The sequence below is a fragment of the Fundulus heteroclitus genome, unplaced genomic scaffold (genome assembly GCF_011125445.2).
Source record: "Fundulus heteroclitus isolate FHET01 unplaced genomic scaffold, MU-UCD_Fhet_4.1 scaffold_927, whole genome shotgun sequence".
Lineage (NCBI taxonomy): Eukaryota > Metazoa > Chordata > Actinopteri > Cyprinodontiformes > Fundulidae > Fundulus > Fundulus heteroclitus.
The window spans coordinates 22,103-33,802 of NW_023397392.1; the positions used below are offsets into that span (position 1 = coordinate 22,103).

Below are 11,700 nucleotides of genomic sequence, written 5' to 3' on the forward strand. Positions count from 1 at the left end.
TAACACTGACGGAGATTTTTCCATCGATTATTCAGAACTTTTTGACATGCTATATTAATAAATTGTAAATAAAAACAGATGAATTATTTTATTCATATTTTCTGAGCTTTGTTTGTTTTTTCTTCTTCTTGGAGATGCTTGACTAATTTCTTGTAAACGATTGAATCAAAATCACTTTTACATCTGAAGCTATTTTTGGAATAAGAATATTGTGGGCACAGTGTGTTTCAAGTGATGTTTATAACATTTGCTTTGTTTGATTTATTACAGAATTGCCAATAAAAATAGTTTGATAAAAAACCCATCAAAACAAATAAATTAACAAAAAAAAAAACAACTAAAGCCATATTTGGTGTATTGAATTACTGTATTGAATTAAGAAACCATCACAAAACAGAAACAAACCAATAGATTAAAAAAAATAATAAATCGGAAAAAGGCTATGGGACCACATCATTGTACTACATTTCCCATGATGCACTACGCTGCGTTTCTCTGATACGCGTGTAAACGGCGCAGAAGACCCGAGATTACCGCATGAATGCCTGTTTTCAAGAGAGAAATAGCCCACAACTGTTTGGCTTTCATGAGTGGCAAGAGTTTATTTTGTTTGTCTACCGACCCGGGAGATGTTAGGGAATGAGAGGGGAGAGTTTTGTCCTTTAGTCCCAGAAAAACCCGACGCGTGAAATAAAGATATAAGCTATCTGTTGCATTTTGTCTGCAGCGCCGAGAGAGAAAGCTAACCAGTTAGCATCACAGTAGACTGTCTAGTGGAGAACCGACTTTATATTTGAGTAGAAAACATAAACTGTTCCGCTAAAGGGATGAATAAGCGAGAAGGTAAGTCTGAATATAAATGCTTGTTTTTTTTTAAGCGAGTTAAATTAGATAACTAGAATACGCTGTTTAATTGCACCACTCACTTGTAACTCATCTTTTGGAATAACGTTTTTTTTTTTGTCTTGGCTAATTTCAGCCATCAATGTTTTAACTGCTTGTCTGTCTTACTGTGGAGGACCAGGGGAGCCACTGAAAAAGAAATACAACCATTTCAAAATGACCATTTAAATGATACAATCATCAATCCAATTTATTAAGCCTTTTTTTTTTTGTAATTGCACATTTTATATTGAATTATTAAAAAAGGATGGTAAAGTGTAGCTATTAATCCATTACTAAATACTGCAATTTGAAAATGTATTTTCTCACTGCTGCATTTGGTGTGCATATAAGCTCGATGTTACATTATCTCAGGTTGTGTAGATATACAGATATAGGTGTAGTTTGTTCTGATCTTGTGTGTCAGATGAAGAATAGGCAGTGCAGAATCAGGAAGTGGAAGGAGAATAATGATTAGTGTTACTACACAATATTATGAAAACATGCAAGAAGCAGTGTTATTGTTGGTGAGAGAAATGGCGATAATTGTGATTCATTCAGATTATCACTTTTTTTTCTGTCATTTCAATTATTACGCTATCCCAATTATCAAGCTAACTCTCTCTGACCTTGAGCAACTTGGACCCAAAACTATACATCAAGGGCAGTGAGAGTTCCTGCTCGTTTCTAAATGTACGGTATAACTGACAATCAAAGCATGGCTGTGTGACATTTTAAATAATATAATTTATTGCATCTAAGATGTCCTTTTGGGATTGCAGTATTGCGATAAAGGCTTAGAACCTAATCACACAGGAAAAAACAAAAAAAGCACCGTGCTCAGGTAGGGCTGGACAGGACAACTAATCACATTTACAGTATAATCACAATTTAAAAAAAACAAGCAAACACAATTTCCAAATAGCTGAGGGCTGCAATTTTTGGCTATGTAACCATTAATTGATAAAACGTGTCCTTTAGATGTCGGTAATGTGTTTAAAGTGGGTTTGCCTCCACATGGAAGGGAAGAGAGCTGCAAAAGTGAGATAATCTAATTGTATTTTTTTTTTTAGTTTATTTAATTAATATGTTTTTACCAGAAACTTTCAGGAATCTCACCGCAGCATTAAGTAGCGGTCAAACTGTTTAACAGATAGACTTTGTGTTGGTTACACTTTACGTTCAACAAGGACCGATGCCTAACGTACAAAGCTATTCTCTTGATTGATAATATTGTGAGTGATTAATGAAAACAATTACGTTTCTTGTTTTAAATAGTCCTTGTTTACAAGCGTATTTATGATCTTTATGTTGCTTGTGGTTAATGCAAATAAAAGTAAAAATGAAATCTTAATTGCAACTATAATTGAAATATGTCGCAATTTATAGGAAAATCGCACAGCCCTACGCTCAGGTTAGAGGTATTGAAAAGTCATTGGCAGCAGCTTATAGGGTTTAATCTACAACTTTTACCAGGTTTCCGCACTCTCTATTAATAAAAAACTCCAAGCTCTGGTGTGAGATTAGAAAAAAATACAGATGAAAGGTGTTGCTGTACTATTGCACTCCTAATTGATCAAGTTAAGCTCACAGAAATGATAGCAACTTTTAAATATCAATCATCCAGCACCCCTTCTTTTCTGCATTGCGTCAGGTGAGGGATGGTCTCGGAGAAATGCTGAAGCTGCACAGGAGCGGGACGTGCACGCCAACTCGGCCTCGCCGGTCATCGCTGCCTTTAAAGGTAAGCGCAGCTCCAGCGGTTCGACTCCGCCTTTTGTAATGCTTGCGTCTGTTTTTAGCAACGAAGGTGAAAACCTGCTTCTCCGCCTTCAAAGTTTTCCAGCAGGAGCTCGACACCAGGCACGACAAGCACGAGCGTCTCGTTAAGATCAGCCGAGACGTCACCATTGAAAGCAAGAGGGCCATTTTTCTTTTGCACAGAGTGACCAGGTAGGTGTATTCTCACAGAAAGGGTTTTTCCTTTTCGCTATTCCTGTTTCCCCTCATCTTTTTGTCTCAAACAGCAAATGTACACAAAACAGTGAAAAGTGAATGTCTTCTTCACTTTGGCCATGCAATTTGAATGCATGTGTATCAGGTTAGTTGTCATCCACCCCAGTTATTTATGGGCAGCGTAGAGGGTAACCGCCACATTGAGGGCCAATGTTTTTAGTTTTTCTTCTCTACCTCCATTAGGGCAGATGTAAAATCAGGTAAGAAACAAGCCAACTCAGCATTAACATCATTTATACCAATAGTTCCTGCTTCTCTTCTAATCCTTCAGCACACTCTCACTGTATAGACCAGTGTTGTAGTCAAGTCACTATGCCTCGAGTCCTAATCCAGGTTCGAGTCTCCAGTGTTCAAGTCCGAGTCAAGTCCAAGTCATTAAAAAAAAATCCGAGTCGAGTCACTATTGATCCAAGTCGAGTCCAAGTTCCGCACTAAAGTAAGCATAGCCTACATGTTTTTAAACTAAAAAAAAAATCCACACTCCACTACATTGCACTAATAATTTAGATATTAAAATCATACACCAAATCATATTCTAATGACATTAAAATTATAGCCTAATGATATAAGATAAGATAGTCTTTATTGATCTCACAATGGAGAAATTCACTCGTCACATCGGCTCATACAAGAAGGTGCAGAGTAGGGAAGGTGCATTTAGTTATATACAGTGAATCTTCATATATACAATGGTTAAAAAAGAATACCAAAAAATACAAAAAAAAAGAAATAGGAATGAGCATATGATGTCTTATTTACATTCATAGTGGTCTATATATATATATATATATATATATATATATATATATATATATATATATATATATATATATATATATATATATATATATGCCTACATACATACGTACCTACACGTATAAATGTAAAGGTGCATATAAAAAAAAGTCGAGTCTTTTTCTCAATTTCCGAGTCAGAATGATCTGAATGTAGGAGTCCGAGTCCAAGTTCGAGTCATCAGTGCTCAAGTCCAAGTCAAGTCACGAGTCTCTAAATTTAGCTAATGACTCGGACTCGAGTTCGAGTCTCACAACACTGGTATAGACAGAACGCATTGATCTGTGGTCGTTCTGTTCCCAGGACCTTGTGAAGGAAAATTCTGACATTTTCCCACAGATTGAGCCATTTCACATGTAACACATGCAATAACATGCTTCTGCTCTTCTCACACATCCAGCTTACGCCTGAATCACATATTAGCCAGTAAGCGTTTCCTGGATGTCCTGTGACGTTTGGTGCGTCCTCCTGGCTGTGAGCTCGGCTGCTATTACTTTCATCACAGCTGTGTGTCCCTCCGTAAACCATAATGCTGCCACGTGATTGGTCCGAACCGTTCTTGGTTCATTCAGGATGGGCTTTTGCGTGTTTGTGAACGCACAAATACGGCGAGAATTCAGCTGTGGTTGTTTCAAAGTCTGCTTTAGGAATCTTATACTCAACCATTATCTGTGCAAATAAAATAAAGTCGTCATCCTCAAACTCGTCTTCAATAAAAACTAATTCCTGCCTTGTTGAGCCATGTTGCCCCAGATTGCATCTTTAATGTCACCTTCAGTGCTTCATTAGGCCAAAGTGAAGATTTATTAATTTATTTGGTAATCTACCCATCCTCTTGATGTTCACCCTGCTGAAGAAAGATCTTTCACCTGAACATGACAAGGAATCCTGAGTTTGTTGATTCATTTTAAAGCAAAACAACTGAGGGAGGTCTAAAGGCAGTAGATGCATAATATAATTGCTTTGTGGAAATATCATAATTTGTAAGAAATTGACCCAACCCTGCAAAGACGGTGCCAGAAAAATGTAATTTTAACTGAAAAGTTGATGTCTGTAAATTTCTGTTTCATTTAAAAGAAAGAGTTGGATATTAAAGTTAGGACATTTTCTGTCACCTTTGTGCTTAAACAAGACATTTAATGCTTTAATCTTTGTGATTTAAAGTTCTTATTTGTAATAGAGCCCAAAAAAAAGCTAAAGACTTTGGAGAAATGTTTATTTATTAAGAGCACAAGTGCTTCTACAGAAAATGTTATTTTAAATAGATTTTTATGGCTTTTTTTATTTATTTTAGTTCCCATTGTATAAAATAGTTTGCTATATTTAAGATGAAATTGTTCATTTCCTGATTATAGGGGTTAGACTTGAAGTAGCTCTAGTATTACAGCGACTCCACTGGGAGGTAAAAGCTCTGTTTGTATGCACAGAGCCATAAACCAGCTCTGATTTCCAGTTAAAGCTCATTTCATTTTTTTTTTTCTGCGGCCACAAAGCGTCCCCGATGCAGAGCGCCCCCCGATTCTGAACGAGGCCGAGGGCAAACTGGAGGGAGTCAGACAGAAGATTGGCCAAATTGCAGAGGAGCTGAGAGGAGAGGATATTTTTCAGTTTCACAGAGCCTTCACTGCAGGTGAGCTGTGACACAAGACGGGAGAAATTTTTTATTTAATTAACACTCTGGGGATTTCAGAGCTTGCAGGTAATCAGAAAAAGAACCGTGCAAAAGTACTGTTACTGGATGTGTTTTTTTTTAATTATTATTATTATTATTCTCTACCCATAGTTATTGCCATGTTGTATTCATATTCTATTGAAGCAGTATAATATGTCCCTGAAATTCTTTAAAAAATGAAACCCTTAATTTTAGTACATTTATTCAGTTGGGGACAAAATACCACAATTATTTCTCAAGGTCCTCTTTGCTCAAAACCTCCTGATCCTTCAGTCCTGGAAGCTTGGCTACGCTTTCTTCTCTCCGGCTCAAACTTTATGGCCTTCTTCTTACACTGTGCAATTTTAGCAATTTTATACGACTACTTCATGACACGCTGTGCTCCGTGGATTTAATCTTTAGTGCAAAGTCAACTTTGACGTGTGCACATTGCACGATCACAGTTTAGTCATAAATTACTTACAACGTTCAACAATACAACAATCAAGGACTTAATCAAGTACTTAACAATAATCAACTTTATCAGCATCTGTCATCCATCTACAGCAACATCTGTATTTAATATAAAGTTACAAAATCAGCTGTTCGGCCTTAACTCTTCAATCCCAAATCCTTTTGAAAGTAAAGCACAATCACATATGTTTAATAAAAACAGTCCAGTAATAAATGAAAGAGTTCTCTTTGGATGAATCTGTTTAATCAAATGTCAATTCCCTTTCATAAATAATAATAAATAAATAAAAAGTTTGGCAAAATGTTCCACTTCAGCGCCTCAAAGGCTGCTGAAGGCGCAAGAAAAAACAAAATCCAACAAGAAGGAAAAAATGCGTTGGCGCCCAAACTATTGATCAGTGTTGGTCTAGGCTGCCTCTATAGGAGAACAATAATGAAAGCCGCACTCCGACATGCACACAGCTGGTAACGATGCACCTGTTCACCTCGACGCTCCGATCAGACGAGTTCGTCTGACAGGAATAGATTCACACATTTAAAAAGGTATTTATTATTTTCTTTATTTGCTGGACGGCACCCTTCATAACCTGTGGAGCCTCTCGTATCGTGTAACGTAGAGCTGACTCTGAACCCCCTCCATGCACTGAACGGATGCTTGGAACAAATTGATGCATGGATGTGCCAAAACTTCTGAGGTTATCTTTGGACCTAAAGAGGAACAAGCTAGAGTCAGCAGCAGCAGCTTCAGTTATTACAACTACAAATCACTGATCAGGCCCGAAATCTGGGGGTAGTGATGGAGTCAGACCTGAACCTTCAAGACACATAGACACAAAGTCAGCCTTCTATCACCTGGAGAACATTTCCAGGATGTCCCAACGAGATCTAGAGAAACTCATCCATGCGTTTATCTTTAGTCACATTGATTACTGCAACGGTGTCTACACAGGTCAGCCCAAAAAAAAAAAATCTATCAGACAGCTGCAGCTGATCCAGAACGCTGCTGAAGATAGAGCACATCACCCCATCACTGCAAAAACGAAACTAAAGTAAGTAAAAATTTCTTGAAATTGGTGTATTTGTCCTTGATTTGAGGAGCTAAATAAGACTATTTGCCAATATTTTTACCCCTAAAATAAGATAATTAGATGTACTGCACTTGAAATAAGATGATGGAGATGAATTGTTCCTATTTTAAGTGCAAAAATCTTATTCCATTGGCAAATAATCTCTTTAGCTCCTCAAATCAAGACAAAATACACTGATTTCAAGAAAATTTCACTTAATTTTCCCTTTTTGCAGTGCAGTTCTGAAGACCTTCCACTGGCTCCCTGTAGCTCAGAGAATAGACCTTAAAATACTTATGTTAGTTTATAAATCACTGAACCGCTTAGCACCAAAATACATTAAAGACTTGTTGTTGCTGTATCAACCCTCCAGACCGCTCAGATCTCCTGGTTCTGGTCTACTCTGCATACCCAGAACCAGAACCAGAACCAAACATGGAGAAGCTGCATTTAGCTCCAATGCTACACGAATGTGGAACAAACTACCAGAAAACTGCAAATCAAAGCAAAAAACACCGAGTTCCTTTAAATCACCCTGTTTAGAGTTACTTTCTGCCCCTAATAACAGGAACACTGACCAACATATTTGATGTGTGTTGATGTTTTTCACTTGACGCAGTTTAACGTTAGTTTGATTTAATGATGTAAAGCACTTTGAGCCGCCTCGCTGCTGAAATGTGGCGCACAAATAAACTTGACTCTGATTAGACACAGGTCTTAGCAGCTGTCACACTGTGGGATTTTCATTCTTTGGTGTCTGGAGCACCATTGTGTTGCTGATGCTGCTTTATAGCTGATCACCATCTTGCTTAAACACCCTAATTTGATCCGTTTTTATAGTCTTCCAATAGAATCCAACAGAATTTCAATTTTAAATCTCATATTTCAAGGAGCTTTTCATGGCGTAAACTCTAAAAGTTTTCCCACAGCATCCTCCACCATGTCTAATGAGGGCATTAAGTGTTTTTTTCCAAGTATTCATTCTTTGTTTGAGTCTCCTCTTATTGTTCAGTTCCAGTTTAAGCCCCCGTAACACTGAACAAACGCCACATGTTGGCATGTCGATGGCATCTAATGATTGCTATGGAGACGTGGTGGCGAGGCAAGCTTTAGCTCTCGGTTTTTAATTATTGCTCTGAATGTAGAGATTGACAAAAAATTGCGAGTGGTTAATATGTTGTGGCCGTTTCCTGATTTAAAAAGTCCAAAACACACATCTGCCTACTGCCTGAATTGCATGCTCTATTGTCATTTTGAAGAGCAGTGTGCGAGAAAATTGTCACATCAGATTTATACTAATCAAACTTTAAAAAAAATAGCCTACTTAAAAAGTTACCCCCACTGCGTAAATCTAGATTATAGACGGATTCTTCTTGGGTTTTTGTGGCATTTTACGCGTTTTTAGCAGAGTTTGCAATAAAAAATGCAGGGCGCTAAATTGTGCATGCATGATTTCATCCATTAGTTTATTTCTACTTGCGCCATTTTTTCATCCTCACCGGGTTTATTTGAAGTGAAAGACAACGTGAGAGCGTTTTTTTTTTGTTTTTTTTTTTTGAACGTAGACATAAAGTCTGCTCCGTTTTGGAGGAAAACATTAATGGGAGTGAACGTGAGCTGTTATCTAGCAGCTGGGAAGGGAGTTTTTTAGATAGTGGCCTCTCAGGGAGTCGGTGGTGCCTCGTCCACGACGTGACCAGTGGCAGTCTCCACCAATTACTGGTTTCTTTTTTTTTTTCTTTTTTACCTTATTAGAGGCAGACCGCGGCCAGATCACGGGTTCCCCTTATAATCTTTGCTCTAGGAGACGTCCCCAGGCTTATGTAATGGGTCTGTTTTTTTTTTTTTATAAGGACCGTCAGAGATATTGTGGCTAAATTTAAACACAATTACCACTGATAACACGGCACTTTGATAAGCCCAGTAGCTCAACCTCAGTAATGGCGCTGTGAAAACAGAAATGCACTTTTCCCATGATGGCCTGGCTTCTCGGTAAACCCCAGCGTGGTCCAGCGCTAATCAAATAATACGTAAAAAGTCAGTCTTCTCAGGGTATAAATAGACAATCGGCATTAATACAGTGTAAAGAACTGTATCTGTAGATCAGATCCCGGCAGATTGTCCGCACAAATTTAGCCCTCAACTTTTCCAGTTGTCGTGCCAAAAATAATCCCTCCTGTTTCCAGTTTGCTTTTCCCTGAGTCATTGTTTACGAGTTTCACTGACCAAAGGTAATCGCCGCTTTAGAGCAAATAATATAAACAGCTCCTGGCAGTAAACTCAGGAACTGAACCTTGGCTGCTCGCCTCAAAGCTTGTGTAACCTTTTTGATGTCGTATATCCTGTTCCCTTTTGTACGCTTTACTCCCCCGAAGTATCAGAGACGACTCTTCCCTCCGCCGGGTTGGTCTACATATAAAACGACATGTTGTTTCTGCGTATAGCTGTAAATGTCCAAAAAGCGTAAGGCACACGTGTCTTACTTAGAGTAGCACAGGGCTTATTCATGGTGAATGGACATTAATGTCAATGTTTTTGGACTGGGGCTGGGACGATTTAAAAAGAAAAAAAAATCTGATTTTATTTTACAGAATCTGATTAATCGTTTTTAACTCCCTCCTTTTCATTTCACGAAAAGAAATTAAAGAAATTGTTTTACGAACTTGCTTTTATGTCGAGCGTTTCGTCTGGGAGTTGACCTGAATTCAAAGTGTATCTAAATACAAGCTGTGAAACATGTTTTAAAACAAGATGGCGGCCCTGACAATGTAAACAGTGAAGATATAACAAAATCTTAGTGGTATTTCACAGTGAGCTAAGAACAGGCTCACTTCACTGGTGGAATATCAAACTAACTTAAAAAAGTAATGTATAAAGTGTCTCGTCTTATGGTAAAAGACGTTTCATATCTACAATATTTTTGAAAATATATCTTACTAAACATATATGCAGCATTGCATGCTGTTGTCTAAATGGAAGCCCAATAAGTTCACAGGAAAAATAAAATCCTGATTTTTTTTTTTTTTTTTTTTTTTTCCAAAAATTAAATCTTAATAAATTAAAAATTCGAATTATTCAATTAAATTGATTTATTGCCCAGACCCCTGTGTAGAAAAGCTTGTTTAAGCTTTTCCAGACTTTCTTCTAGGGGTGTAACAATACATCAATCCACATTGATATATGCATTAAATAATTAACGATTCTATTACATCGATGCAAAACGAAAACTTTGATCCTTGTGGTAATTTTTAAGATCCGCCTTTAATTGTAATTTACAAGGCATGAGACTATGATCTATAGGGGATCTATTATTATTTTTATAATTAGAAGAATGCTGTTTTTGATTTAAATTGATACAAGGATAAAGTTAATATATGAAGTAAAAATTAATTCATAATAAAATACATTTTATAAGAGCTTAGAAATAAAATGGTCAAATCCTATTTGTTTTGTTCTTCTTGTGAGTTGATATCGATGTAAATAATAGTGTTAGATGGGAGGATGGTATCCCATCATATCGATCTTTGTGATATCGTCATCCAAACAAATCAATTTCCCACATTTATTCTCTAAACGATCGGTTTCTGAGTTTACTTTTAACAAGTTGCTAAAACCAGTCTAAGCTTTATTTTCTTTATGGTTTTTACTGTATAGGGTGAAACATAAGTGTCTTTAATTTAATAGGCAATTTCTTTTGTTTTGGATCCATCCATCTATCCGTCCGACTATCATCCTACCATCTTTCCATTTATGCCGCCATCCGCCGCCATCTGTCCATCCGTGGGTCGGTCCATCCATCCAACCTCCATCCAGACTGTTGGCAGATTTTTAAATGGATGCAAAAGTAACAGCTATGTATTTGGAGAAAATAACGAACACAATGAAAAACCATAAAAAGTAAACAGACCACAGGTTCTTTGATGAAAAGGAACTGGTAACGTTGCCTTCTGTTGTATTTTAAGTCGAAATTGGCTCATAGCTATGAAGAAAATTTAAAAATCTGTAAAGAAAAGGTTACATTTGTTAGCAGTCCTGTTTTAAGACTCCTAAATAAGATCCAGTGGCTCCCTAATTAGCAAACACAACCCACCTGCGTGTGATCTGCCCTCCTGCCTGCTCGCCGCCGCGGTCAGCAACACGAGCGCTCTGCGGCGGACCCTTTGAAGCCCGACTGCAGCTCCTAAAGTAAACTTCAGACACGACGGCTTCCGTCCTGCAATTATTTGATTATTGTTTACTCAGGAGCTGAAAACAAATGAGGGGTCATCTTAGCTGCCGCAAAAAAAAAAAAAAAAAATCTCCAATTCATTAAACAGAGGCAGGAAACATGATTATTTTTGACCTGTCGTCTTAAACGCATAAGCAGCGGGTGTTGCCATCATCTGCTGCATCCCCTTCAGTTTCTCCTGCGAAGCTAATAAAATGGCTTTGTGCACTGTTTCTGCGGCATGTGTGGATTAGTTCTGTTTTCTGCTTCAGGAATCCAGGAGTACGTGGAGGCCGTCTCCTTCCTGCACTACATCCGTCACCGCGGCCATCATCAGCCTGGAGGAGATCAACGCCAGGCTCGTCTCATGAAAGCGGAGAACCCGGATCCGAAGGTGCGTTAAATAGCAACGTTGTGCTTTCGGCTCGCCCGTCATCTAAACGTAAACATTACACACTTAGTCAAGGTCGAGCATTTTAAATTGATTTTTCACGCAGGGATAAAGGTGGTTGTGAAGCCATTCAAACTTGTTAAACTTCTTTACGGTGTGTTCGTGTTACAAGCCCCGAACTTCAAGGTATTTTATCGCGGTATTATCTGGTAGACCA

At 37.9% G+C, this 11,700-nt stretch overlaps 1 protein-coding gene across 1 annotated transcript; it reads left to right on the forward strand.

The window, feature by feature from the left end:
* Positions 1–490: 490 nt before the first annotated feature.
* Positions 491–11,486, forward strand: LOC105921346 (translin-associated factor X; the record flags this gene model as incomplete). The annotated part of the gene is given in 7 exon segments (XM_036134877.1): positions 491–843; positions 2,537–2,626; positions 2,721–2,835; positions 5,187–5,323; positions 11,365–11,417; positions 11,419–11,455; positions 11,458–11,486. Coding segments are annotated over 7 exon segments (477 nt in total), but the record flags the coding sequence as incomplete, so codon positions are not given.
* Between the last annotated feature and the right edge of the window lie 214 nt (positions 11,487–11,700).